At 37.2% G+C, this 27,828-nt stretch overlaps 1 protein-coding gene across 1 annotated transcript in view; it reads left to right on the top strand.

Moving 5' to 3' along the window:
* Positions 1–27,828, top strand: part of LOC106867290 (xaa-Pro aminopeptidase 1) — a 67,492-nt gene that overhangs the window by 12,944 nt on the left and 26,720 nt on the right. The window contains exons 2-11 of the mRNA XM_089358284.1: positions 5,599–5,669; positions 7,227–7,352; positions 9,599–9,662; positions 11,064–11,168; positions 12,053–12,145; positions 14,512–14,658; positions 15,538–15,633; positions 18,852–18,933; positions 22,735–22,864; positions 26,170–26,283. Of these exons, the coding sequence (XP_089214410.1) occupies positions 5,599–5,669; positions 7,227–7,352; positions 9,599–9,662; positions 11,064–11,168; positions 12,053–12,145; positions 14,512–14,658; positions 15,538–15,633; positions 18,852–18,933; positions 22,735–22,864; positions 26,170–26,283 (1,028 nt within the window). The remainder of the gene's footprint in view (positions 1–5,598; positions 5,670–7,226; positions 7,353–9,598; positions 9,663–11,063; positions 11,169–12,052; positions 12,146–14,511; positions 14,659–15,537; positions 15,634–18,851; positions 18,934–22,734; positions 22,865–26,169; positions 26,284–27,828) is intronic.

Raw genomic sequence — 27,828 nt, 5'->3', positions numbered from 1 at the left:
TGTTCTCCCCCCCTCTCTCTCTCTCTCATCCCTTTCTTTCATTCTTACTCCTCCCTCCTCTTTCTCTGCCTCTCTATCACTTTTTTCTTCTTCTCTCTCTATTCCTTGCTTCCTCTCGATCGACTTCATAGATTAATTGCTTTTAATGTAATTTACTGATATCTTTCCGGCAAAGATACAAACATCCTTTTATTTACAGAAAGAGGAAGAAGAACGAGAAGTTGTCTTCCCCAAATGACCGAAACAGAGTGAATCTATTCCAGCTCTCGGCTGAAACCATAAATCGCAGGCATGGACAAACTGCGGTTTGCGTGACTTTTTGAAAATTACTTTGAATTATATTCTTTTGGTGTTTTTTCTTTTAATAGTGCGGCCAGTCTGATGATGAGCTGTGTCATGCTGCCTGTTTCTCGAGAAACAGTTGCTCATGGTTGACATGCCGAAATTGTATCGCTTGAAATTCTGTTTAGATTTCTTTACTGAATCCTTTCACACACAAGCATGCATAAGAATCAGTAGTAATAGTAGTAGCAGTAGCAGTAGTAATAGTAATAGTAGCAGCAGCAGCAGCAGCAGCATTAGTAATAGTAGTAGAAACAGCAGCAGCAGTAGTAGTAGTAGTAGTAGTAGTAGTAGTAGCGTTTAGTCTCAGGTGAATCCTCATCACGTAATCTTGTGATCAAAATCATTTCAATTTAAATATAATCTCATCTCATGCCGTGCTACATTCTCTTATAATGTCATTCCTTGATTAGTGTATGATGATTTCAAGAATATTTGGCTGTTATGTTTGACAAGTCTAGCGAGTTAAAACCTTGAATATCTGTTTCCAGCCTTTACTATATCCCTCCAGGAATTTTAGCTTTAGCATCTCGTACAAAAGTAATACCACATTTGAAGATGAAAAAAAAAATCCTCCAATTAAATTTTTTTATCTCTGTATTTGGAGACGGTCATTTTGCCGATAAACACACACACACACACACACACTATTTATTTGATCTTCACTTTAGCTTTATTATTATTATTATAAGTTTATTTAATGCAGCGAGCTGGTAGAATCGTTAGCACGACGGGCGAAATACTTAGCGATATTTCGTGTGTCTTCAGGTTATGAATTTAAATTCCGCCGAGATCGACTTTGCCTTTCATCATTTCGGGATCGATAAATTATGTACCAGTGAAGTACGATGTGATCGATTGTCCCCCTCCCCACAAAAATCCAGGCCTTGTGCCTATAGTAGAAAGGATTATTATAAGTTATTTGTCAGGGTTCTTTTGCGGCACATTATCTGATCTCTTCATTGACTATCTGTTCTTCGTGTCTCTTCTTCTCTGTGGCCTTACTTGTTAAAGTAATATTCGAAGTGGCTAATGTGATTGGAAATATAATTTCGAAGTGTTCGCGGTGTCATAGTGAGGATCTGATAAAAGACTTTGCAATGAAAAAAGTAGGAGAAAACGTTTTAAGTTGTTGTTGTTGTTGGCCCTCCGTCGCTTACGACGTCGAGGGTTCCAGTTGATCCGATCAACGGAACAGCCTGCTCGTGAAATTAACGTGCAAGTGGCTGAGTACTCCACAGACACGTGTACCCTTAACGTAGTTCTCGGGGATATTCAGCATGACACAGTGTGACAAGGCTGGCCCTTTGAATTACAGGTACAACAGAAACAAAGAGAAAGTTGTGGTGAAAGAGTACAGCAGGGTTCGCCACCATCCCCTGCCGGAGCCTCGTGGAGCTTTAGGTGTTTTCGCTCAATAAACACTCACAACGCCTGGTCTGGGAATCGAAACCACGATCCTATGACCGCTACCCTAACCACTGGGTCATTGCGCCTCCACGTTTTAAGTATATATAAAGTGAAAGTATACAAAAATAAACAAATTTTTCCATCTTATTGTTAGTTTTGTCTCATTTTGAAAAGTAAAAAAAATATTTTATGGTCTATTATTGTTTATGTTTTGAATTACATATATGGGGACACCAAAATCTTTTAAATGCTTGGGATCTCCATGGGTCTTAATCCGGCCCTGAATATAATGTTTTTTTTTTCTTTTTTTATTTTATTTTATTAAATCCCAAGTTACTCTGTTAGTTGAAAATAATTAGGAATGTGTAGCATATGTGATTCCTGGACGTCTAAGATGTATGTAATGTTGGTCAAAGCGTTAAATTGGTTGATTGGCAAAATCATTCGAGCGTTTGACAAATGCATTACGGGGTTGTTTCGGCACTTTATATTCAAAGTTCAAATCACACCGAGGTCAACTTTTATTCTTCTGAAATCGATAAATAATGTACCACTATGGGAAATGAATCCTCGTCGGTTTTCATGATGAATATTCAGTTGTTCAATCAACTCAGCTATCAGTTCATTGAATTAATGAATTTCTTCCTTTTCCGGAGGTCACACTCTGAAAAAGGAATTTGTCAAAAAGAGAAACATGCAGTTCGATATGTTGTATAGATTCACTAAAATGTGCGTAAATTATTCATTCTGAATGTAGAAAATTATTTTGAAAATTTTGAAAGAATTTTTTTGCCGAATTGTAAATAATTTCCATTGTTTCAAATACATCAATAAAAAATATCGAAAAACGTCAAAAATGAGAAAAGTTATAAAGCACTAGGGTAGATGGGAGAAGAGGAAAATAAATTACAATTCTGCAAAATATTTTGAAATATTTTTGCAGAGTTGTGATCTTGCATATTTAAAACATAGAAATCCAAAGAAATTTTCAAAAAAATATAAATTAAATTTTAGGCGGCGAGCTGGTAGAATCGTTAGCACGCCGCGTGAAATGCTTAGCGATATTTCGTCTGCCGTTACAATCCGAGTTCAAATTCCACCGAGGTCGACTTTGCCTTTCATCCTTTCAGGGTCGATTAAATAAGTACCAATTACGCACTGGGGTCGATGTAATCGACTTAATCCCTTTGTCTGTCCTTGTTTGTCCCCTCTAAGTTTATCCCCCTGTGGGCAATAAAGAAATAAATGTAAATTAACAAAATAAATACAGCTGGTCAATTGGTGCCTAAAACTTAGTCGTCCTTGATTCGGTCGGGACGTTGTGTATAGTGACTCTAGTGGGAACTATACTTCTTTTTAAATTCACTTCTATTTCTTCGTCTTTTATTTGTTTCAATCATTGAACAGCGACCGCAAAGTGGTTTCACCTTGAAAGGTTTAGTCAAACAAATCGACTCCAGGATTTATTTTTTAAGTCTGATACTTATTCTGTAGGTCTCATTTGCCGAATTGCAACGTTATGGAGGACGTAAACAAACCAACACCGGTTACTTATTTTATCGACCCCCAAAAGGATGAAAGGCAGAATCGATATCGGTGGAATTTGAACTCATGTAAATAGCCAGAAGAAATGCCTCTAAGCATTTTTTGTCCGACGTGCTTAACAACTCTTGTCAACTCGCTTTCTTTATACATTCTTCAATAAACTAAAACTATTAATAATCACGTCGTTGTTTAAGGACAAAAAGTTCCAGTCCTGCTTAGTTCAAATTTGCTTTCATCCTTCTTGGGTCGATAAAATAAAGTACCAGTCCAGTACTAGGGTCGGTGGTATCGAAAATTCCCCATCCACAAAATTTCAGGCCTTGTGTTTCTGCTAGACCTTGTGTTTCTGCGGGCATGACCATGTGGTTAATAAGTTTGCTTAGAAATCAAGTAATTCCGGGATCACGCAGCAGATGACCCAAGGAAGTATTCCTCGGTCATATTTTTATAATGTATAGTTTGAAAAGAGTGGAGAAAGAATCTTAAGATATTGGTTGACTAATGAATGAAAAATATATCATTACATGGAGGGCGGGGTGTAATAGATTATCTTAATGAAAAATAGTTCAGTTATGTCTGCCTTTACAACTTTGCGACTGTGGTGCAAATCTTCACTGTCAATTACATTAATTTTTACTTGCTGCATCTGGTAGAAAAGGTTATATCCGTGGCCTTCGAAGGTCCGCCTGGACCAGTGAGTGATGTCATTAATGTTCATCTTGAACAGTTGCAAGTCAACATCCGTGGGGGAAAAATGAGCAGAGAAGGAATTTCAGAGGGCTAATGTTTTTGGAAGGAATGACTGATTGTAGTGATTAGTGCGGAGCCTGGGTGGAGGCAGCACTCAATAATAGCGACGAAAGGCAGATAGAGGTGTGAGTCAGAGATACCTGAATGGAGTAAGCGTTGATCTAGCCAATTCCGGGTAATGGAGGCCATTTTAGGAAGACAGGGAGAGGAATCAGTGTGCCGGTAGATCTGAGGTTAGAGAGAGTTTGTGAGTGACTTTATGCCAGCCTGACAGGTGACCCTTATCTGGTTGCGGTCTAGCAGCAGCAGCAGTATCAATAATTGCTAAGGTCTAACTTATCTTACAGAACTATCGCAACTTCCTTACGTAGACGGTATCTAGCTTTGAGTTTTTGTTTTATTCATTTATTAAGCGAAGGTAAGGCTGTGTAGTTAAGAAGCTCACTTTGCTACCCTGTGGTTTCTGGCTCAGTTCCACTATGCAGCATCTCGGGCAAGTGTCTTCTACTATAGCTTCGGGACGACCAGTAATTTGTGAGTGAATCTGGTAGGCGGAAATTGCATGGAAGCCCGTCGTGTGTGTGCATACATTTATATATGTGTGTGTATGTTTGTTCCCCCAAAACCCACACCGCTCGACGTTGCTGTAACTTAGCAGTTCGGCAAAATAAACTGATAGGATAAGTAGAAGACTTAGAAAATATAAGTACTGGGTTGATTTGTTCGACTAAACTCTTCAAGGTGACGCTCCAGGTGGCTGCAGTCCAATGCCTGAAAGAAATAAAAAAGATGAAAGGCAATCAGCTGTATTATCACGATTGTAGCCTGGAAGACACACGTAATTCATTCAAAAACACACAAAGGTTGTTAACTTCACTAAAACATTTTGATACCAAAATAACAAATGTTGAAGTGAAGTTAAGAGTCTCTGTGTGTTTTTGAATAGCTAACGTGTGTCTTCCAAGCTGCAATCGTTTTAGTCTCAACACATGGTCTCAGATCAAACCAGTTGCCTTACAAAAGACACTTTGGAAACAACAACATTATACGTACATTGATGCGACGAGCTGGCAGAAGCGTTAGCACGCCGGACGAAATGCTTAGCGGTATTTCGTCTGCCGCTACGTTCTGAGTTCAAATTCCGCCGAGGTCGACTTTGCCTTTCATCCTTTCGGGGTCGATTAAATAAGTACCAGTTACGTACTGGAGTCGATGTAATCGACTTAATCCGTTTGTCTGTCCTTGTTTGTCTCCTCTATGTTTAGCCCCCTTGTGGGCAGTAAAGAAATAAGCATTTAGTCTGTCTTTACGTTCTGAGTTCAAATTCCGCCAAGCTCGACTTTGCCTTTCATTCTTTCGAGGGTCGTCAAAATAAGTACCACTTGAACACTGGGGTCAACGTAATTGACTTTCCCCCTCCCCTCGAAATTTCTGGCCTTGTGCCAAATTTTGAAACCGATTTTATACGTACATAAAATGTTAAAATGCAAAAGTAATAATAACAAATGGCTCCTTACCATACAATATAATTTACTTGTCTCTCCCCCACAGGATTGATCTCGGTTAATGGAAGAACGACTAGAGTGGACAGTGACAACCGACCATCTTGTGCTGATGGCCAGGTGAGTTATATTTACAAATTTATATTTATCACATTTCCCAGACTACCATCTCTTGCGTTTGATAACCAACTTAACATTTAAGAAAATATCACCGAAGCAGTAATTGTAGTGCTTATACTTATATCTGATGTATAAAAGAAAACACTTCTTCTTCTTCTTCTTCTTCTTCTTCTGTTTTTGCCTCTTTTGTTCTATTTTCTTTTTTGCGTTTGTTCTTTTGCTTTTCTTTATGTTTTCGCCATCTTTTTCATTGTCTTATTTTTTTTTCTGCTGTTTCTTCTTTAAACGCACGTCAATACTGAGAAGACTTAGGCAAAGGTGTTCCAGTCGTGACCATCACTTCATTTTCAGACTACGTTATTCAATGTGTCCTGTCTCTCCTTTTTGGAGAAGGTAAAATGTTATCTGAGGGAGATTTGGCTGCTATGTTTAACAGATCGAGAGATCACGTACTGGGTTACATTGGTACAAGACCATACGTTTGTTTGTGCATATTAGCTATAGTCAATTAGATTGACCAGAGATCCACAGGCCCATATTTGAATTCAGAAAATAAAAGGACTGCACTAAATACTACAAGGTATTACTTCTTCCTCTTACCATTCTTTGTAATAATTTGGAAAATGGAAGGTCGTCCTCTTTGTGGTTCTTCGATCTAAAAATCTTCCTCATACTCACAACCATTAATTTTTAAAAGGTAAGATGAAAGGTAAGGTAGCACACTCTATCAGGAAAAAAGTAATGCATTTACAACTGTCTTGCCGTTACAGATACGTAACCAACGATGGACCCCCGCCCCTACTCCTCATTCAGTTCTTTTCATTTAGGAATTGTTTAGCATTTGTTTTAATTTCGCCGCAGCAAAAGATTAAAAGTGCTACTTCATCGTGCCGTCTAACCACAGCATCCATACTGTGCGCTGTGAAATGACCTGATCTGAGTTATAAATTTGGTCAAACTACAATTTCTGCCAATTGAATCGGGGGCGACAGTGAGATCAGATCGAGACCTCATGACTACAGGCGAATTTCTTAACCAAGAAACCATATGCATCCGCCTCTCCCCCCTCTCTCTCTCTGTATATATATATATATATATATATATATATATATATATATATATAGTTATTAGTGACGGATTATCAATTCGGGCAAAACACATCATAGGCTCCTCTGTTAGTACACCAGGCTAACAATATTGTTTAGATTAGTAAAGAACTCCAAGTATTCTTGTGACAGGATCCGAGGTTATAGTCTATTACCATTCTGCATTGTAAATCCGTGGTTGTACTCCAGTTATACTGGTTATTACACAGGGTGGTATACAAGATAAGGTACAAATAAGGTTCATTACATATTTTTCCTTTAATGGAGTAAATACTCCTTTAAAGGAAAAGAATGTAATGACCATTATTTATACCCTGTCTTATATATATACAAGTTAGAAACATGATAAATGCACAAACAAACGGGAAACAGATACGGACGGTCGCCAACCGCTCATCAGTTATCGACTAGAGTGTCAAACGCTATAAATATATATTACTCTTTTTTTCAGCCGATTCCCAAAACACGAATTATAACCGCCGATCGTGTAATGGCACTACGAATATGGTTCCGAAATCCGGTCGGAGATGGTAAAAGAATAGATGCTTATATCGTACCATCAGAAGACGCTCATCAGGTAAGGAAGACACATTTTCAAAAACAATGTTTACACTTCCTTTTTTTTTTCCTCCCCTCCACTTTTTACTTTACTGTCATCTGTTGAGGCGGAATTTACGAATTTATTCATTTCTATTGATGAGATTTTTATTTTTTAAACTTTTCGTAATGATGCGTACTTTTCAAGGTGGTGATGGTGGCGAAGCATTAAGTATTGTTCTGTATATTCAATTCAACTATTCCAACACGGACTAATTCAATTAGCGGCTTCATTGGTCAATTCGATTTAGCTTGACTTTCAGCTCCTTGTCATAAACCTTCCTGTTAGCAATAAGATATCGATTTTCCCTCTTGATTTTCAGCACAGTAAAGGTCATCCCAATTTGAATTTTTAATTTTCACTCTCTGTCAACCAATTTTGGGGGCATCTCACAAATTGGTAAACAAATATTACAATGTAATAAGGTTTAACTTCTTCATAACATCTCTAAAAAAAAAAGAATTTTACATACACACACATACATATACGTTAAGCAGCTGCAAATGGGAATATATATATATATATATATATATATATATATATATATATATATATATTGTTGTACTTGGGGACGGTCATATTGCCAGTTTAGCCAATAAAAACACACGCACTGTATATTTGGTGTTAATCTGCTTCAGCTTTATATTACATCATATTACATTAATCCTATTTCGGCCAGAGTTCTTTCGTCACACTTCTGTGACCTCATCAGTGGTCCTTTGCTTTCTTCTTTCTTATGTGTGTCTCACCTTGCTAAATATCAGCCAAACAATATATATATATATATATATATATATATATATATATATATATGATACACTTGTTTGTGAGTCTTTTAAATCTTTTTTATATCTTAGGGTTTAGTTACGTTGAGTTGTCCTCCATTCCCGTAAGGTTGGACATGTTAAAGGAGTTATTCACGGTTTATGGTGATTACATATAGTGATATTGCATGATTGCCTTCACGGGTAATCTTATTATGCTAGGTAATAATTAATGGTTTCTAATTTGGGGAGATATATATCAGGTATATCCATGTATAAACTACAAAAACTAAAGCTGAATTCTATCGCCATATGACCAAATATTTGCAAGCATGTTGTGGTTTAGTGGATTTCCTCGCAGAAGAATAAAATGCAAAATTGACCTTGATGGTTGAGATATGGTGGTGACGATGAGATGATAATGAGACCTTACAGTGGCATAATATCATAAATGCTTGGGAGACAATGTGATGATGTAAACGATTGGATCGATACCTGGTCATGACTGATCGATACCTGGTCATGACTGGTTTATACTTTTATCTCAGAACTTAGACAAATACAACAAAATACTGCGAGGTAATTAGGGTGCTGTTTTACCTACTCTTCTGCTTTACGACCCTTAAATTATAAAAAGAGAATAGGGAGCCCATAAATATGACGACTTTTTTTTTTTAATCTTGATAAAGAGGTTGGAAGATATTTATGAACTAAGTGTTCTTAGAGATAATACAGACCTATGTCATTTTGGTATATATTACCCCAAATAATAATTTGAAATAATATGTATATTACAAAATATGTAGAAGAGCATTGAAGTATTGAAGAATGTGTAGATCAGTGTGTCATAAAAGACTGTGGCAATACAGACAGGATATTAATTATCTATAACAAAAATAACAAAAATATTGGAAAGTTGCTCAACAAATACTCCTAATAATTTGGGTAAAATACTCCTTTTCAGAAGTGTTAGGGGAATGAGAGAAATGCGTCCACTAGACAGTCGCAGAACCAGTATACTAAGCGTATGAGTATATTTCTAAACCGTGAGTGTTGCTAAAGTAGCAGTTCAATATTTTTGCAACTGTTCTTACTGTTGTTATTAATGTTCGGTATGTATTGTTGCAGCCTTCTAAAACACGCTGATTTGCACCCAAACATATATCAAAATATCATACCACCAATCCACCCCCACCCCAATTCTGACCCTTACCTTAACCCTTCCCGATACATTAACTGGAGTCTTAAGATTAATAGAATTTTATTTTTTTTTATTAAACCATGTACTGTTAATTTGGCAATTCGTTTTGTGGTTAGTTTTTTTTTCATATGGGGTTCTTGGGCTTCGTTATCTTTGTAAGCTGTAGTAGTAGTAGTAGTAGTAGTAGTAGTAGCACCACCACCACCTCCACCACCACCAGCTCAAATACGAAGTTTCAGCATCCCTTTTTTTTTTTACAGAGTGAATATGTTGCTGCTTACGATAAAAGGAGAGCTTTTATTAGTGGATTCAAAGGATCACGAGGTAACTATTTTGCATCATTCTTTAGTTTTCAAGAATTTTACAATTGTTTTTATTTTCCCTTACATCAGGTTTTGATAACAAAGAACGAGGCTACTGTTTTTCATGAATACTTCCACAGATTAGCGTTAATGCAAGGTTTTATTAAACATCTTAAATTTCGCTTAACTGAGTTGCAACGAAATTTTACGATCCACATATTTTCTTTGGATAATAACGGTTGCAATGGTGGAGGAGTGGTTGCGGTGAAAATATCTCAGTCTGATTTTTGAGAATCACAAATGCTTGTTTTCGTGATGAAAGTAGTTATGTTTATTCTTGGACAGAGAAGAAATTAGAGTAGTACCTTGAACACTTTTATTATGGTTAAAGTCCAAACGGAAGTCCTGATTTCAGTACCACAATATAACGAAAGATTGACACTGGATGGCTTTGTTATCATGCGATACCAACTTGCCGATGTTGTTATTCGTTCTGATGAAGCACTGCTGTGGTCAAAGACGTACCGAGTTGACCATCTCGTCTTTTAGTCTATCAGAGAACTGATAGACTGGTCTCTTAATCTCACTCTTTTTTATATATACACACGCTAATACACGACCCATGTTATATTCCCCATTCATGTTACAACCACATCTGGGGCAAAACTAGTCGGTATACAGCACTTACTTGGTATTACCTGTATCATTAGGGTCTGGTTGACTCCATTACCTTTCATAACCTTATATATATATATATATATATATATATATATATATATATATATATATATATATATATATATATGCAGTCTGTTTATAATACAGTAGAGCATGGTCTGAGTGGTGTCACATATTCTGGTTCTTCTATGTGAGCACTGTACATTCACTAAATATTGTAAATTTACTTTTGAATAATTCTGTTCTTGTTATATAATGTAATATGATTGTAATTTGTTTTCAGATCGAATAATTCTGATCGGCTCCTGAAGCTTCTTTCTCAAAACCTACAGGGGTCGTTTTGTGGTCTTGTGGTCTTGTTTCTTCTCCCTACCTTTTTTCTACCACCACTATAATGGCCTCCGGTTCTCATGTGCTCATGCCCCGTTCATTCGGGCGTCCTCTGCCTACTACTGCTACCTCTTCTCATCGCCATTGTTGCATCAAACAGCCAGTTTTTCTTTCCCAAAACGTCGGTCTTCTGGAATTCTCTCCATACTGATGTCTTTCTTGCAGGTGCCGACTTGCAGCAGTTTAAACAGAACATTAATAGCGTCATTCTCACCGGGTCTAAGAAGACCTGTAAGAACCATGGTCACTGCCATTTCCTACAGCAAATAAAATAAAAGAACGATTGTCTACTTTTCCCAGTCACATTTGCATAATTCTGTATACATTTTTACTCCCTTGTCTTTTTTTACTACAGGAACGGCTGTCGTAACTACAAGCAAGGCTGCTCTTTGGACTGACGGTCGCTACTTTTTGGAGGCGGAATCTTCCCTGGATTGTTCCTGGATTCTTCAGCGTATGGGTAAGGCGGCAGTATTCATTACTCTTGATGCTCTTTGTTTTTGTTTTTTATTTGTAGTTTTGTTCTTACTTAAACCCAAGCCACTCTTGACTTGTCATCACGAAGTCAATGTATTTATTGTCGCTGCTGAGAGGAACTACGACATTCGAAGGCTGTCTGCACTGATCCCAAGCCTCTGCCTCCTTTAGCTCTTTACCAGTTGATGTCAGTACCTTGCGAGTTTTAATGTCCATGGAGTGGATTTCCTACACAAGCCAGTCAAGAATCCTAAACATTAGAATCAGCACTAGCATTGCAAATACACTGGGCAGTATTGTCTTGTTGTAAGAGGAGAGTTCCAACTGCCATATTTTTTCTAAGATGTATGTGTGTATGTATGCATACTTGTATCTCTTCTATTTTTTAATTATTATAAATATTCCACTGAGGAGGAAGCCGGTCTCCAACAAAGATACAAGGCTCCATCTTTAGGATGTAGTTAACACAGACAAATTCACATTTGGAACTTAAGAAAAGTCTTGCAAATTTTTAATGTTCCCCTCACAGATTGCACTTGTACGAATTAGCCCGTCGATTTCTCTTTCTGAAAATCCCACTTTTTCCAGATTCTCCTTTAAGCATTTACTAATAAAACCCAGTGCTCCAATTATTATTGATATGAATATGAATTCATAGTCCGGATATAGAAGCTGAAGGTCTCGAAGTAGTTGTCCATAGATATCCTCTTGTATGTATGTATGTATGTATGTATGTATGTATGTACGTATGTATGAATGTGTGTATGTATGTATGTATGTATGTATGTATGTATGTATGTATGCATGTATGTGAGTGTGTTAGTGCATGTATATATTAACTGATGACTTTGTCATTTTCAATTCCAGGTAACCCAGGTGTTGTTGATATTCCTGAATGGCTTGGCAAAGAACTGCCATCTGGCAGCAGAGTTGGTGCCAGTCCAATGCTCATGTCAGCAAGTAGGTATAATCTATAATTATTATTATTATGCTAAAGGTGGCGAGCTGGCAGAATCGTTAGCACGTCGGGAAAAATGCTTGGCGGCATTTCGTCCGTCCTTACGTTGTGAGTTCAAATTCCGCCGAAATCAACTTTGCTTTTCATTCTTTCGGTGTTGATAAAATAAGTACCGGAGTTGATGTAATCGACTTATCCCCTCCCACCAAATTTCAGGCCTTGTGCCTTTAGCAGAAAAGATTATTATTATTATTATTCTTTATATTATAGACACGCACACACATATATATATATGTGTGTGTGTGTGTGTGTGTGATATATATGTATGTATATATATATATATATATATATATATATATATATATATATATATATATAAAGCAAACTAGAATGAAAAAACTGCTGAAAATTTGTATTACATGGTTAAAAATTATATTAAAATTGTCATGTTAGGAAAATGATACAAAATTTTGTGTACAGTAACATTGTTTTGAGAGAAATAACCGGTTTCGCATTTTCTTTTCAAATTTCTTAAATTTCTTTACCGATGTTATGTCATCTATTCGTTACTGTGTGATGTAGAAGAGTTCGAAACAAGGGGAGGTAATCAGGGATTTTTTCGGTATAAGGGAGATAATAAAAGATGTTGAGAATGATTAGGTTTGTTAATTTAACATGATTTGGTTTTGTTAGAATAAAATGTTAAAAATAGTTAAGTTTTGGTTTATATTTTTCAATGAGATAAGTTTCCTTATTTAATCTAATTTGTGTTGGTGTTCCAATAGCACATTGATAAAATGGAAAGATTACAAATTGTGGTAGCAGTTGTTTTGCACATCTGTCAATGTGTTCACAAAAGAGTATCATTCTGTATTCTGGAAATGCAATCTGCTGTCGGTGCAGAGTGCATCTGCGTCTGAGCGATAATCCCGTGGACCATATGTAATTCGGGAGGCACCCCGAGCATCTTATAAAATAAATCAGGTTTTCCGAGGCACAAGTAAAGTCAGATTTGGTTTTGAATTTTTGTCCCTTTTTAAAAAGAAATTCTGATCCTTCTAGAAGGATGGGGCATGTTGCGCAATTTGGTCGACCACATTTTTTCACTTTTGCGTTCGTTATTTTAAAGTATAATTTTGCCTTTGTGAGGATCTCTTTTAGTGACTTCGGTTGTTTCTGGCTTTTAATGATCTTATGTGTGTGTAAAATTTCCTTTAGTTTGGTGTCCTCATGTAGCATTGGTAGATTTTGGGTGATGATGGTGAAGGCTTATTTGTTTCTGGGGTTGTAAGTGGATATGTACGGCACACAAATCGACATAAAAAGCTTAAGGAAAGTACAACACAGCAACACACCCTCCCTGAAAATACTTCCGTGAAATGTCAATCCCATGAATGTCAATGGTTTTGAGGTCATCGACGAAGGTACGACGCTAAGTCGCTTTTGATAGCTCTTGTCTTCTCTTGCCATGCGGTTGTTTCTGCAGAATGGCGGTTTTCGCATGCCGGGCCGATGGTAAGCGGAGGACATGGTCTGTGAATCGCAAGCAGCTCTCACTGGCAACGTCATGGAGTGGACAGGTATCTCGTCGTTGATGATGTGGTCCTGGTGTGATATTCGCAGTATCCCTCGGAAGCTTCGTAGCTGATATATATTGAGCCTTCGCGCGATCTTTGCCGATGTCTTCCACTTTTCCGCCGCGTATGTTGCCGATAGCATGACGATGCTGTTGCAGAGACGCACTTTGTTCTTGGTGGAGATCGCCCTACCTGCCCAGTCAAGGTCTTCCTAATCCGACAGGCAACGTCGCGTTCGGCGTCTCCGTCGTTGGTCACTGCGCTGCCCAAATAGGTGAACTCATCAACTTCCTCAATTTGGTGTTGTCCAGTCATCAAGGGGACGCCATTGTTGTTCCCATCGACATATCCAATCCTCATGATCTTCGTCTTGTTTACACTCATACGGAGTCCGATCTTGGCCGCCTCCCGTTCCAATTCATCTACCGCTACGATATGAGTTCAAATTCCGCCGAGGTTGACTTTGCCTTTCATCCTTTCGTGTCGATTAAATAAGTACCAATTACGCACTGGAGTCGATGTAATTGACTTAATCCCCTCCCCCAAGCGGCCCTTGTAGCAAAAAAATTGAAATCATTATTAAGGCGTTGAGCTAGCAAAATCGTCCAATGTATCTCCTCCGAAAATCGATAGAGTAAAGTACGAGTCTAGTACTGGAGTTGATGGTATCCCCTCGAAACATGGCGTTGCTCTTAAACTAGAAACCATTGATTCAAAATACAAAGGAAAGCTCCGTTTTGAGAAAATTTATTTAGTGTTATTGTTTCTGTTTTTTTTTTCTTTTGTATCAGTGAAATGGAAAAAAATGTCTATCCAGCTGGCTAGATACAACATCACTTTGATAGAAGTACTCCAGGATCTTGTCGATTTGGTCTGGACTACAACTCGACCTGAAAAACCAAACTCTGTCATCAATGCTTTACCACTCAAATTCGCAGGTAAGTCCTTTCATGATACATATGCACGTACACTACAGATATTACCGCTCACTCTCTTTCGTCATCATCCGGTTGGGTGACTTGCCCGGACCGATGCAACTTTTCCATGCCAGATCAAGCAATGTGGCATGAACACCTGGTCTGGCTTTTAGTCATATTGGTCTTTCGCAAGCTGAAATATCTCATATATGTACTCCACTACTACAGTTGATGGTAGTAGTTCATTAACTGAACTGATTGATCCTGACCATGGACAGTTTATTGTCTGTTCATTCGCTCAGTATCTAGTGATATTCGCCATTGACTCAATCAATTCTTGTCCCGAATTAGTTCACGTCCACCATGCTGTATTCCATGATTTCGACGTACCCTAACTCGTGTGGTTATATGCTAATTAATCTTTAGCAAATAGGTAGATTTCAATGCCACCAAAATTACTTCAGATCAGATTTGTCAATGTCAGATAACATTGTTTCGCATATCTAACCTTTTCCTTGTCCAAAGCATTTTCAAAAGTTTGTCCTAAACGCCCATCTTTGTTTTCAGACATTTAGTTAGCTCTTGTTTCATACGTTCTGAGTAATGTAAAGCTTTCCTTTCATAAGTCCCAAGTTACTCTGGTAGTTGAAAAAAGATTGGGAACGTGTATCATATATGATACAAAGACGTCGGGGAAATATGTTCAATGTATCACGTGACACACAGGTCATGCAAGAGGTTAAAAAACATTTTCTTTAACATGACCTCATTGGATTATATTTAATTCAATACAGCCTTCGAACATAAAGTCATCCGTCTCTGCTGTAGATTGTAACCAGTAAGTAATGAATATAAGTAGAAGACTGACAACCATGTCTCACATTTGTTCTTCATCGTCAGGTAAAAGTTGGCAAGACAAAGTGCAAGACCTCCGCAATGAAATGGTCAAACAAAATGTTGCTGCATTCATAGTGACCAGCCTGGACGAGATTGCTTGTAAGTTGTTTTTCTGTATTCTCTCTCTCTCTCTCTCTATCCCTCTTTCTCTCTCTTTCACGCGCACGCGCAACTAGGCGGGGATTCGATAAGTTTCATATAAATATAATTGAATCAGATGAATCAAAGCAATCCTACGACTTTCTTTTAGAAACCGTGTTCTTATTAGCGAGAATTGTATATTGTATAAATCATGAGAATTTAGAAACTCCTAGAGAAATTTTTTTTTTTTTTGAACGGTGAAACTCGAAGCAGATGAAGGTATAAATAATATATAAATAATAACGTGTAAATAACTTAAGCGTTAAAAAGAACCCTTTGGATAGAAAAAGTTAAGGCTGCTCGCAAGACTAGAATCCATTTCTGTAAATATAATGGACCAAATCATTCATTCGCATTTCTCTATCTATTTTAGAAATTTTGCTTTTTCCAGCGAGAATTATGTGGTTTAAATCAAAAAATTTTAGCAACAGAGACGTGAAATAATTCCTTTCTTTGATTTGTGAATGTCTACCATCTTTGCAAAAGACGTGGGTTCGAGTCACACGGGCAGCCATCGACTTTATATATATATATATATATATATATATATATATATATACACATACACAGAACAACAAACTACTTTTATACGAAGCAGTTTTAAACATTTGTTAAAACTTTAAGCCGTGATTTTGTTTAAAGTTTCTCCGTTCTGGGTTTTTGCTATTTCTCGTAAGTCGAGCAACATGCAGAGTTGAATCTAGTTTGTTTGGTTGCCAGCATTTCAAAAATTGAAGTTTATCGAAAATTTTAAAATTTGACACAATAATATACCTTTCCAAGCTGAACTGCTGGAGTTATTCCACTTTTTCCAGAAAAATGTTTTTAAAAAGTTATAGAGGTTGAAAGGGTGATCATTTTCACCCAGTCAGGAAGCAGTATTTGGAAGCCGTCAGCATCCAGAAATTAGCACGTGTTGTCAAGAAAGAGTAAACAACACGTCTTTTGTAGTTTTAAGCATTGCGATAGCATGAACTTAAAAAGATTTATCCAAAAACGTTATTTAGCTATTATTTTTAGCACACCTCACAACCACTTCAATGACAAAAAGCAATGAATAAACAACACATATTTTATAGTTTTAAGCATTCAACATGCATTTAATGCAAATGCAATATCACGTTACATGCGATAAACACATTACAATTTTTTCCATAGTTTCAATATAGTTTTCACAGAAAGATTTGGAAGAATTAGATGAAAGTTCTCCGGTAATTTTCTTTCGTGTAAATAAATGTTTATGTTAATTTAAAAATTTACCAGCAAAATCTTAAACAATGACAATGTTCTAAAACATGTACCTGTTTATATGTTATATGTGGCAATAAAAGAGTGAACAAAATATGCTTAAAAAACAAACATTTAAGCATACAATAAGCAACACATTCACAAAATATTTTAAAAATTAAAAACGAAAGAAATACATTCAATCAATTTCTCAAACAAATCACATTTTTCGTATCTTCTGCGTCACATAAATTCATAGAGATGTGAATCTACCATAAAACGGTGAGCGTCACAGCGTCGTTTATTACATCACATCAGAGGCCTGCGTACTCTCCACTTGTTGAGTCTGGGTACCATCTTTCGAGTTAACAAATTCAAATTCCGCCGAGGTCAAATCTGCCTTAATTCCTTTCAGAGTCGATTAAATTAGTACCAATCAAGCACTTGAATTGATGGTGTCGACTAGTCCCCTCAAGATGCACCTTAGATCACATTATCCACTGTATTCTACTTAGACAGCCGGTTATTGAAGGAGTGATATTTTGTTACGTCTTGCGGGTAGAGCAATCGCGGAAGGTTCCCTCTAGCGTCGAGCTGTTCTGCACTGAGGTGCTTGTCTATAGCTCTGTAGACCGGGACACTGTTTATGAGTTACGAAACTTTGGCCGCGGACACAACACATTTAGCAAATGAACCAGCGAGGGATCCTCGTTATTCAACCTTCTAGAAATCGCAATTAAATTTCTCTCATATCAAAATCTTACCGTCTAATGGAAAAGGAGACATTGAATAATATTATCATGAATGGAAAATGCATTATATAGCAATAAGACGGCATGATTATGGCTGAATCATTTTGATCATAGAAAGTGGTATCAAAAACTTCTCGGACTAGTTCTGTAGCGCGTCAACAGATGGCAGCACACGGTTGCGTGTACAGTGACCTTCATGAGGAAGTAAAATTGCTATATTTTCTTCGCAAGTTGTGAAATTTGTGTTTTTGGGATCACATGTATACTGCAGTCTGCGATTTTGTCATGGACAGGAACAAAGAGCCAACGTGAAATTTTGCGTTAAACTTGGGAAGTCTTCCACAGAGACATTGAGCATGCTTCAGAAAACTTACGGCGACGATGCAATGGATAGTACGCAATGTTTCGAGTGGTATGGGTGCTTCAAAAGCGGAAGAACGTCTCTGGAAGACGATGAGTGATTGGGAAGACTTTCCACGAATGTCATCCCCGAAAATGTGGTATTGTGCATCCAGAATTCGTTCCCCAGAGCCAGACCGTCAATCGAGAGTTCTACTGCGATGTTTTGAAGCACTTGGGGGAGGAAATCCGGCGAAAGTAACTGGATCTGTGGAGCGTGAAAAATTGGATTCTTCACGACGACAATGCATTCTGCAACTGAGCTCTCCTCATTTGTGAGTTTCTCGCCAAAAGTAACAGGGTATCGCTTCCGCACCCGTCTTATTCGCCAGGTTTAGCACCTGCGGACTTCCATCTCTTCCCCAAGAGGAAAATGCAGCTCAAAGGTCGCAGTGTTAACACCGTTGTCGAGATCAAAAGCGAATCACAGATGGTCCTCGACTTCGAAGTCGATGGAAAACAACTTCTAGGATGGATTCCAAAAGTGACAGGATCGCTGGGACCGGTGTATTGCTTTGCAAGGTGACTCTTTCGAACGAGATAATGTTAAAACTTAAGCAGATAAGTTATTTTTTAATTAAATATAACTAATCTGGGAACCTTTTGATACTACCTTCTATATCTGCCATATCAGAACTGACATAGGATCTAAGCAACAACAGTAACGCAGCTTGCATCGACAAGATTCGAACCGCCCTACTCACAGCTCCTTATCTAGCACACTTGAATGGGATCAATCGTGCTCTCAATGTATGAAATACGACATGATAAATTACTAATGTTTCTTTGTCTTTGCAGGGCTTTTTAACTTTCGCGCAAAGGACGTGCCTTTCAATCCTGTGGCCATAGCGTACGCGATAGTTGATCGACAGAAAATAAGGTTTGTATGGCGATAGTTCTTTTAAAGATATTTCAATAAAAAATACAAATGCATGATAGAATTTGTAGTGCTGGGGACAGAATATATTATGGCATTTCGTAATCTCTTTGTGTCATGAATTTAAATCTCAGTAAAATCGACTGCTTTCTAGATTTTCTTTGTCAATTAATTAAGTGAAAGAATTATAATTATTATTGTGTTGAAATGGTTAGATCATTAGTGTCAGACAAAATACAGACATTTTACATTCTGAGTTCAAATTCCACTGAAATCACCTTTGCCTTTCATCCTTTCGAGTTCGATAAATAAAGTACCAATCAAGTGCTGGGATTGATGATTTCGGCTAAATCCTTTCCCAAATTTGTGGCTTTAAGCTTATGTTAGATGCTGTTACTATTATGAGTGGTAAATTAACAGCAATGGTGTTTCCTGCATGAATGCAAAGTATACTCAATGCTTACCTAAAATATATAAATAAATGCATATAAATCAGTTTGATATTATTTTTTATGAGGGGTACATGGAAAGGAGTTATGCACATGCTATATTTACCCTACATCAATTATATTGCTTCATTCTCATAATTGCATGCTTTGATTTTTAGACCAAAGTTTGCTGCTGGTTGGCAGGAATGCTGGTTTTGAACTAAAACATGTCGGCGAAACATGTTTTTGACTAGCAAACTAAACCCGCTGCCTGTTTTAACACAACTACCTAACCCATGCCTTTAACGGAGCTTTAGCATTCGAGTGAAGGCGCATAGCTGTGTTACAGCGTTGGACTCACAATCATGAGGTAGTGAGTTCGATTCCTGGGCTGAGCTGTGTGTTATGTTCGTGAGCAAGACACTTTATTTCACTTTGCTCCAGTTCCCTCAGCTGTAGAAATGAGTTGCGTCACTGATGCCAAGCTGTATCGGCCTTTGCCTTTCCCTTGGACAACATCAGTGGCGTGGAGAGAGGAAGCTGGTATGCATGGGCGATTGCTGGTCTTTCGTAAACAAACTTGCTCGGACTTGTGCCTCGGAGGGTAACTTTTTAGATGCAATCCCATGGTTATTCATGATCGGAGGGTGTCTTTACCCCTTTAGCATTCGGGTTGGGTCTCCGGTCTGATAACTTCCTCTTTTTTCCACCAATGAAGGAGGCCCTTAAAAGGGTTATAAGGGCTCTCCTCCTTACCATTGACTAAATACAGTAAAATAAAAAGTATTGAGAGTGATTTAATCAAGCCTTGTAACTATATAAGAAATAATTTTTTTCCATTCATAAAATATCTACCTTATTCTCTGCTCTGTTAAGATCCTTCTGGGGTCGAATCTGCCTGCCATCACTCCGGAGCTGGTAAAAGTAAGGACCGTATTTTAACAATTGACGCAGGCGTCTATGGTTCAATTCAAATCACCAATTCTTTTGTTTGTCCAACGGCTGATTGTTTCACCAGCTGCAGATCTCCTTATTTCGGTTTGCGCTGTTGAATCTAGGACAATAAAAAAAGAAAAACATAGAAAAAAAGTTTTCCTGTAAAAACATCGCTGAAAAGTGTTACAGTAAAAATGTCATGTGACAGCACACAAACTCCAACACATGGGAGGGTCGCTATTCAGTGAAAAATAATATTTACCTTAATTCAGCTCCAAATCCCAATAGTGATACGCAACTTGAAATATTATTAGTTTACATATTTTATGGTATTCAAACGAAATATGAAATTTTTTCTTGTTACTAATGTTTTTTTAACGAAAAGGGTGACATTTTTCGCCTTTCTTCTCTTTACGTTATATCTGTTCGCCACATTCTTGACTACACGCAAAAGCCTTATTGCTTTAGACTGTGGATCTTTTATTTTTTACTTATTTCAGTAATTTGAGTGCGGCCATACCGGGTCACCGCCTTGAAGGGTCTTAGTCGAACAAATCGACCCTAGGGTTTATTATTTTTTTTTAAATAGTACTTATTCTATCGGTCTCTTAGCCCGAACCACTAAGTTACGGGGACGTAAACACACCAGTGGGAGACAAACACAACCATAAAGGCACACACACACACACACACACACACACACACACACACACACACACATATATATATATATATATATATATATATATATATATATATATATATATTCATATATGAATATACGACGGGCTTCTCTCAGTTTCCGTCTACCAAATCTACAAGGCTTTGGTCGGCCCAAGGTTATAATTGAAGACATTTGCCCAAGGTGCCACGCAGTGGAACTGAACCCGGAACCATGCGGTCGAGAAGCAAGCTTAGTACCACACAGCTACGACTGCGCCTAAAAGGTTTATACAGAAAACTTGAGAGCATTTCTGAGTAAAAAACAAATTATTTTACCTCGTACTTTGTTACGATCATTTGATTGCAGCCATGCTGGGGCACCGCCTCGAAGGGTAATAGTCGAACAAATCGACCCCCAGGACATTTTTTTAAAGCATAGTACTTGTTCTTTCAGTCTCTTTTGCCCTACCCCTAAGTTACGGGAACGTAAACGTCAAAACTGGTTGTCAAGCAGTGCAACTTGACTGGTACTTATTTTATCGATGCCAAGAGAATGAATGGCAAAGTCGACCTCGGGAAACCTGAGCTCAGAACGTAGAGACGGAAGAAATGCCTCAAGCGTTTCGTTCGGCGTACTAACGATTCTGTCCGCTCACTGCTTTTTATTCAACAAGTAATCTTTTCTACTAAAGGTACAAGGCCTGCAATTTTGGGGAGGGAGATAGTCGATTACATCGACCTCACTGCTTCACTTGAGCTTAATTTATCAACCCCAAAAGGATGAAAGACATAGTCGACCTCGGCAGAATCTGAACTCAGGACGTAAAGATGGATAAAATGCCGCTAAGCATTCAATAAACAGTGAAACATAAAATTTCAGTTTTTATTTTTCCCAATTCAAATTTTTTTTCTCCTTGAATTTAGCTACATTTAGCACCAACACTGACTTAGAAATGTTGCAGAATGGAAAGTTGTGACATTGTGAAGTTATGTCTTTGATGGACTAAATGAAGCGAAATTTGAAACTGTCATTAACTCATGTTATAGCAATACACAAATGCTTATTTTGATTCACTTTGATTCAATACGAAAGACTGTATTTTAAGAGAGGGAAAATGGTAGAATGCTATGGTGCACATGACTTTTCTTTGGATCATTTACATTATAGGTAAAGCAAAATGTTGCTCAAACTATCTATCACTGATGACTGGACCTTCGAATTTGCTGTTTCTATGTATAAGTAAGGTGGACCTATGTTATTTCTGTTAATCCGTGCATTATCCGTCATCATAATAGAGCCATTTCGCATATATGTATCTCATCTCCAATAAAAGAGCAGCTGCCATATTTTTTCTATACCTATTATCTCTGAAGAGCCCGTGGTTTTAGATAACCGTCCGTTTATCTAAAACCCAATGCGAAACCGATAGGTAAAAATCAACTAAAAGTAATCTATAATACTTGTATACTTTAATAAATATACCCACTCTTTTGACAAATATATGAGTATCTGTTTTTTTTCTGACTTATGTATTCTTAGAACACACACACACACACATCAAAGATTGGTAATGTACTCCAAATTTCACTCTTGGATACTTTGTAATTAATGTTTTTACAATGTATGATATATTTTAACTTACTTTGCAACTCTCTCATTACTCTCACTCCCTCTGTCTGTCTGTGTGTGTGTGTGTGAGAGTTTACGAATTCATGATTTATATATGTAACCATTTTAGAATTAACCTTTCTTATGTGATCTTTCCTTTACCGCTAGGCTCTACCTGAATAATCCATCAGATAAGTTGAATTTCGATCCAACTGACAGTGAGACCAATAAGAAGCTGTATGAACATCTCAACACTAACCGAAGGGGGCGTTGCCTTCGTAAAGACGACTGTGTTGAGGCAAGTAATCTTAGTTTATTCAAGTGTTCTGGATAAGGAGCTGTGAGTTGGGCGGTTCGAATCTTGTCGGTGCAGGCTGCGTTACTGTTGTTACTTACATCCTATCTCAGTCCTATAGCTCGGTCTGGTGGCCTCGTGGCTGGAAGATGGTAGGTAGGGATTCACTCCCCTGCTTGCAATATATATCGGGTGCAGATTGCATCGAATAACCAACAAGCGGAGGCGTCCTCTGCTTGTTGGTTATTCGATGCAATCTGCACACGATATATATTGCAAGCAGGGGAGTGAACCTCAACCATCTTCCAGCCACGAGACTGCCAGACGGTACGGTTTCCAGCTCTTTGTGCTCACCCTCGGTGGTGGATATTCGTCCGCTAGAGATAGCAGTAGTTCGTTCCAGTTCGCAATATATAGAAAATAAGTGACACCCAATCACTGATCATGCAGCAAGCAAATTAGCTAGTAAGAACATCTCTATAAAAAAATGAAAGTAGTAACTATACTGAGAAGTAATGTTGAAGTGGCGATAAACATTACTTCTCAGAAATAAAAGCTCGGTCCGTTCAATGTTGCACATCTCATGACAGTTAAACTTTTTGAACTTTTCTAAGAACTATCATGTAAAGTGTAGGTAGTTACTGTTGCTAATTAACCCTAGTTCAACCTTGGTGGAACAGACTTAACACTTTTGATACTAACCCGCCCAACACTGATTCAAGTTCAATGATACAAACTTTCCATTTAAAGTGATGTAAATTAAGACCTGCCATCAAAAATTTCATGTTTATGTTCCAGACACCAGATTAATAGCAACAAAGTTATTTAACTAAATTTGTCGTTATTTTAAGAATTAATTGAAACAAAGGCAATGCATTTCAGTAGAAATATAACTAAAAGGTTAAAGAGCAGATGGTTGTGGCTGCCGTGTTTTGCTTTTGATAGCAAGACGGCCGTAGGGACTCCTCGTTTCATGACATATGTCTGATCTATTTCTAATATTAGAATGTTAGTATCTCATCTTTTGTGTGACAATCTGACATTAGACGTTCTTGTCTCACCTTTCTCTAATAACCAGTTATTAATATCTTTTCTTTCTGACAACAGGAGGTTATTGTCTCCCCTTTCCGTGGCGACGAAGCGTTTCGCTTTTCCGTAACAAGACGTTTGTCTCTCTCGGCATAACAATAAGATGTTAGTGATTCGCCTTTCTGTGACAACAGAAATTTAGAGTCTCATCTTCCTGTGGTAACCGGACGTTAGCATCTCGCCTTTCCATGAAAACAAGACGTTAATGTTTCACCTTTCTACGACAAGAAGTCTCTATTTTGTCACCTTTCAGTATGAACACGACATTATCATTATTATTATTATTAAGGTAACTCCTCCTGAAGATATAGAGTCAAAATTAAAAGAAGAGTGCCATTTGTTATCTGGTGAACGATATTTCGACATCTCGTGTGTCTTCAACTGGTTCAAAAAATAAATTTGTCAATCTACTTCATTTTGGTTAATATAGAAAGGATTGAGGTAACTCCTCCTGAAGATATAGAGTCAAAATTAAAAGAAGAGTGCCATTTGTTATCTGGTGAACGATATTTCGACATCTCGTGTGTCTTCAACTGGTTCAAAAAATAAATTTGTCAATCTACTTCATTTTGGTTAATATAGAAAGGATTGAGGTAACTCCTCCTGAAGATATAGAGTCTTCTTTTAATTTTGACTCTATATCTTCAGGAGGAGTTACCTCAATCCTTTCTATATTAACCAAAATGAAGTAGATTGACAAATTTATTTTTTGAACCAGTTGAAGACACACGAGATGTCGAAATATCGTTCACCAGATAACAAATGGCACTCTTCTTTTAATTTTGACTCTATATCTTCAGGAGGAGTTACCTCAATCCTTTCTATATTAACCAAAATGAAGTAGATTGACAAATTTATTTTTTGAACCAGTTGAAGACACACGAGATGTCGAAATATCGTTCACCAGATAACAAATGGCACTCTTCTTTTAATTTTGACTCTATATCTTCAGGAGGAGTTACCTCAATCCTTTCTATATTAACCAAAATGAAGTAGATTGACAAATTTATTTTTTGAACCAGTTGAAGACACACGAGATGTCGAAATATCGTTCACCAGATAACAAATGGCACTCTTCTTTTAATTTTGACTCTATATCTTCAGGAGGAGTTACCTCAATCCTTTCTATATTAACCAAAATGAAGTAGATTGACAAATTTATTTTTTGAACCAGTTGAAGACACACGAGATGTCGAAATATCGTTCACCAGATAACAAATGGCACTCTTCTTTTAATTTTGACTCTATATCTTCAGGAGGAGTTACCTCAATAATTTCTATATTAACCAAAATGAAGTAGATTGACAAATTTATTTTTTGAACCAGTTGAAGACACACGAGATGTCGAAATATCGTTCACCAGATAACAAATGGCACTCTTCTTTTAATTTTGACTCTATATCTTCACTAGGAGTTACCTCAATCCTTTCTATATTAACCAAAATGAAGTAGATTGACAAATTTATTTTTTGAACCAGTTGAAGACACACGAGATGTCGAAATATCGTTCACCAGATAACAAATGGCACTCTTCTTTTAATTTTGACTCTATATCTTCAGGAGGAGTTACCTCAATCCTTTCTATATTAACCAAAATGAAGTAGATTGACAAATTTATTTTTTGAACCAGTTGAAGACACACGAGATGTCGAAATATCGTTCACCAGATAACAAATGGCACTCTTCTTTTAATTTTGACTCTATATCTTCAGGAGGAGTTACCTCAATCCTTTCTATATTAACCAAAATGAAGTAGATTGACAAATTTATTTTTTGAACCAGTTGAAGACACACGAGATGTCGAAATATCGTTCACCAGATAACAAATGGCACTCTTCTTTTAATTTTGACTCTATATCTTCAGGAGGAGTTACCTCAATCCTTTCTATATTAACCAAAATGAAGTAGATTGACAAATTTATTTTTTGAACCAGTTGAAGACACACGAGATGTCGAAATATCGTTCACCAGATAACAAATGGCACTCTTCTTTTAATTTTGACTCTATATCTTCAGGAGGAGTTACCTCAATCCTTTCTATATTAACCAAAATGAAGTAGATTGACAAATTTATTTTTTGAACCAGTTGAAGACACACGAGATGTCGAAATATCGTTCCCCAGATAACAAATGGCACTCTTCTTTTAATTTTGACTCTATTATTATTATTATTATTATTATTATTATTATTCAAATTATATTTTTTTCTATTTTTGTAGGTTTTGAATTACAATGCTATTCTTAAAGACATCAAAGAATTGGTCTATAATTTACACCGCAAAATATGGATCCCTGAAACGTGCAGTTATGCTATCTACGACTTAATTCCTGAGGTAAAAGTCAGTTATATAAAAACATTTTACTGTTGTCACTTAGACTTACATAAAATCCGATCAAGCAGGTGGAAGACTAAAAGCATTTCAGTCTTGACCATCCTGCTTTTTTTTTTTTTTTTTTTTGTACATCTAGGAAATCATTGATCTACATGTTTTTCTGTTTAAAGTGAGACTGTAAGGGTATTTGGTTTGCAAATCGACTGGCTGCATAGTCTCACCTATGTTAGACCACCGTTGTTGTTTCTGTTGTTTCGTCGCTACTGTCATATTTCTTCGAGATTACAGTTAAAAATATACGGCGTACTTAATTCTACTTTGTAACAATGTCTTCTACTCTTCCTAGCAGGTATTTAACCGTTTTTGGAGACAAAAGGGTAGTGAAATTGCGAAGTTGCAGACCATAAGCTGTTTTAGTATATGGAACTTCTTAGGCAAAATCTATAGTGACGTGATCCGCTGGAATAAGTAGTAGCTTTGTTAAAATATTCAAGTTAAAGTTGGGAGGTTGTCTTTCATCCCCAAGCTTCGAGATAATTTCGAGCAGGGAATTAGAGTTTTGCCTGTTTCTAGACCTAAAAGTGTACAAATGTTAACTGTAGTGTACATTAGCACTGAGCCCAGTGCCGTTCCTCTGGATACCTTCAGGTGGCCTCTCTGGATACCTTCAAGTGGCCTAACCGATGCTCTTTGGAGATACAAGAACCCCCTCAAGAGTTAAGTGGATTGATTTCGACATAAGGTTACAGTTATTGTTTTGTAGAAAGTCACGTAGATGTGTATTTTCGATTGTGGCCCAGACAACATCCCTTGGCAAAAATAGTTAACCTTAACATCGTGTACATTAAAAAACTTATAATACTTGTGGGTAGGTGAGAAATGGTGCCTTGCAAGGGATACAAAATTCCTGGTTATATTCGTGGAGAAGTCTAAGTTGTGTGTGTACGGCAAAGTTTCAATTAAATTATTTTCCTGAAAAGCATCAACATAGTAAGTTAACCACAGATCAAAGATCTATTCCGAATGTTTTTGGTAGGGTGAATACTATTAAAGTATCCACCAACTAGCATGAAATCACTGGTCATTATACTTCCAAATCCAGCCTACAGATGCACTATTATCCTCATTCTGTCTTTTCTACCCCTGCCATAATTTGCTCCTCAGAGCTAACTAGTTACGTTTCACCTAATGACCACTCGATACAATTCTGTATTCTCTCCTAACACTCGTCACGAATACGGTATCTTTACGACCACATTTTGTGTAACAACAACTCCATCAACGATTGCACTTTATGGAAACAAGGATTCTTCAATTTACAGCATGCTGTTATTGATGTAACTGGAGATATACTGAGTAAAAGTACTTGGCGCGATATAAAATTTGTTATAGGTGGATAAACATTATTGGAGTGAATATGAAATGCTAACATGAACAACCACAGCTAAAACCTCTGAACACTTTTTCCGGCGCCCATGGTTTTCCTGCAGTCGTCGTCTTGCAATTCTACAAGATGGTTATCATTTTTATCTGTTTGATCAGCCT

Source organism: Octopus bimaculoides, chromosome 10 (genome assembly GCF_046866305.1).
Source record: "Octopus bimaculoides isolate indiv1 chromosome 10, ASM4686630v1, whole genome shotgun sequence".
NCBI lineage: Eukaryota > Metazoa > Mollusca > Cephalopoda > Octopoda > Octopodidae > Octopus > Octopus bimaculoides.
The sequence above is the reverse complement of the archived record's forward strand: the minus strand, read 5'-3'. Positions and strand labels throughout refer to the sequence as shown.